The sequence below is a fragment of the Bison bison genome, unplaced genomic scaffold (genome assembly GCF_000754665.1).
Source record: "Bison bison bison isolate TAMUID 2011002044 unplaced genomic scaffold, Bison_UMD1.0 scf7180017864199, whole genome shotgun sequence".
Classification (NCBI taxonomy): domain Eukaryota; kingdom Metazoa; phylum Chordata; class Mammalia; order Artiodactyla; family Bovidae; genus Bison; species Bison bison.
Genome location: NW_011494771.1, coordinates 1 through 2256, shown reverse-complemented (window position 1 = coordinate 2256; position 2256 = coordinate 1). Strand labels below are relative to the sequence as shown.

General features: G+C 39.1%; 1 protein-coding gene across 5 annotated transcripts in view; it reads left to right on the top strand.

Moving 5' to 3' along the window:
- Window positions 1-2069, top strand: part of EFR3A (EFR3 homolog A (S. cerevisiae)) — a 74677-nt gene extending 72608 nt beyond the window's left edge. The window contains exons 20-21 of one of the 5 annotated variants that reach the window (XM_010844314.1): window positions 818-891; window positions 1757-1808. In XM_010844314.1, coding sequence (XP_010842616.1) covers window positions 818-847 — 30 coding nt within the window. In that variant the 3' untranslated portion in view covers window positions 848-891; window positions 1757-1808. Of the gene's footprint in view, window positions 1-817; window positions 892-1756 lie in introns of all 5 variants that reach the window. The other 4 variants (XM_010844312.1, XM_010844313.1, XM_010844317.1 and 1 more) reach the window with 4 other exon arrangements.
- Window positions 2070-2256: the final 187 nt, after the last annotated feature.

Below are 2256 nucleotides of genomic sequence, written 5' to 3'. Positions count from 1 at the left end.
TCTTCACGACCCCATGGACTGCAGCCCACCAGGCTCCTCCGTCCATGGGATTTTCTAGGCAAGAGTACTGGAGTGGGGTGCCATTGCCTTCTCCATACTTTGTATGAAAAATATGAATCATTAAACATTAGTAGAAAGAAATTCTTCTTTTTTTTAAAAAAAGAAAATTCACAAAAGGCAGGAATGGGAGACAAGATTGAAGCCAAGTTATAGAACATTTCATCCCCAGGCCGAGGGCTTCATGTGTACTCCGATAGGAAATGGCAACACTTTGAAAGTTGGGCAGTGTCATTGTCAAAGCTGGGCTTTCGTAAAAAGAATCTCAGAAGTGTGACTAAGCTACATTGGAAAGAAGAGACTGGCTGTAGAGAGGCCAAATAGAGACCCCTGTGGTAGTTTGCACTGAGGGTGAAGCGGGTCTTGGGTAGCCAGGCTGGAGACGGGGGAGAGGACCGGCAAGGCCCACAGAGGAGCTCGGAGGAAGGAGGCAAAAACGGGAGGGAGGCTGAGTGACTTGAGAGGTTTCCATGCTGAGGAGCGCATCATCATTCTCTGAGGAAAACAAACGAGTTATTAGATAAAGTCCTTTAGCTTTTCATCCACCCAAAATTGAACAGGTAATAGGTAAAAGTTCTGTGTAACAAGGATCCTGGCCTTCTGGCTTCTCCTGTGTTCTTTCTCCTGTGGTCTAATCGTTTATCAAAAGTCTAAAAGTCTTAACCAGTTCTAAGAACAACTTTGAAGTGCTAGATTGCTTCTAGGTACAAATAATTGACCAGCCAGAGCCTAATCTTGTATATCTGCTCCAAATATCTAGACCAAAGCAACTGAAGATCTCCGAGTTTAATCTGACTTCAACTAGAAATATGAACCTTCAGTAGAAAAACTGAGGTAGTGAAACTCTTGCTGCTTGATTTCCAGCTAAAGCCTTTGTATTACAGAGAAGCTAAGGTGCAAAGCATGAAGCCCTTTGCTTTCATTAGTCTTTCTGCCTTAGACTTAGCAAAAGGAAGCTCATGAGCTAAAATTAGGGATGCCCAGAGTCCAAGGCAAGTATTCATGTATCATTTCTTAACTTTTATTGAGATACTATAATAAGTGGATATATTATTCCTCCTGAAAATGTGTTAGTGCCACAAAAAGTATTCCTGACTTTATATAGTATTCCTGACTTTGTTTATATAGCACAAACATGTCTCAAAACAGGAGAGATTTGAAAACTTCAAGTTAAAGGGTGTTTTCTGGATAATCAGACTTGGTGGTTGACCTTAAAAGATCCAGAATATGATTATTTTAAGATGTTGGTTAACTGTACTCATTGAACACTTCCCAAAGTAGTGATTCTTGCTTTTAAACTATTCAGAGTTTCTGATTATTTCATTTTTGATTTGTAAACATATGTGGTACCAAAATTATAGAGAGTATAGAATACTTAGTTCTCATTTATTACACAGCTGAAGCTGCATTTATACATAATCTCTGCCTTGACTGTTAGTTGGGTTGCCTTAAAGGGTGCTAGTTCTGCCAGCCCAGCATCAATCTGTAACCTGTTTGGGGAACCACTGTGCTAGGCTATTGTTAAAACAAATGAAAACGTGATGATTATTTGATACTGTGGAGTATAATCATGAATCCAGCCAACACAAAGAAGAGAAAATATTTGTAAAAGGTCTTAGATGACTTGTAACTAGGTGAGGGTGTCATTTATATTGACCTTTCTAAACCCTCTATTTTACTTAAAATCACTTTTCTCTAGGTTAGTAACACGGAAGAAATCACCTTTGAAGCACTGAAGAAAGCAATTGGTAAGATTTTTGCTTGTTAGCTTCCCTAGTATTTTACTAGCTTCTTCTTCTTCTTTTTTTTTTTTACTGGCTTCTCTTTATCTCAGTACTTGTTTAGATGCCGGAATTACCAGAGGCAACATGGCAAATGTATACACTGTTGATTTCTCTATAGATACAGTATCCGTTTATTAGCTTGCACTCTTCAGGTCTTTGTGGCTGTGCTGTCTTGCCCTGGATGAGTATCCTCCTCTGTCCAGACTGCATTTCCTGGAGCTGTGACAGCATCACTGTGTATCTGAGTGTCGCCCTTATATGGTGACAGCATGCAGGCTGCACGAATTTGTGAGAGGCAGTCAATGTATTTCCTTTTTTTTTTTTTTCTAATTTTATTTTATTTTTAAATTTTACATAATTGTATTAGTTTTGCCAAATATCAAAATGAATCCGCCACAGGTATACACGCTGTTCC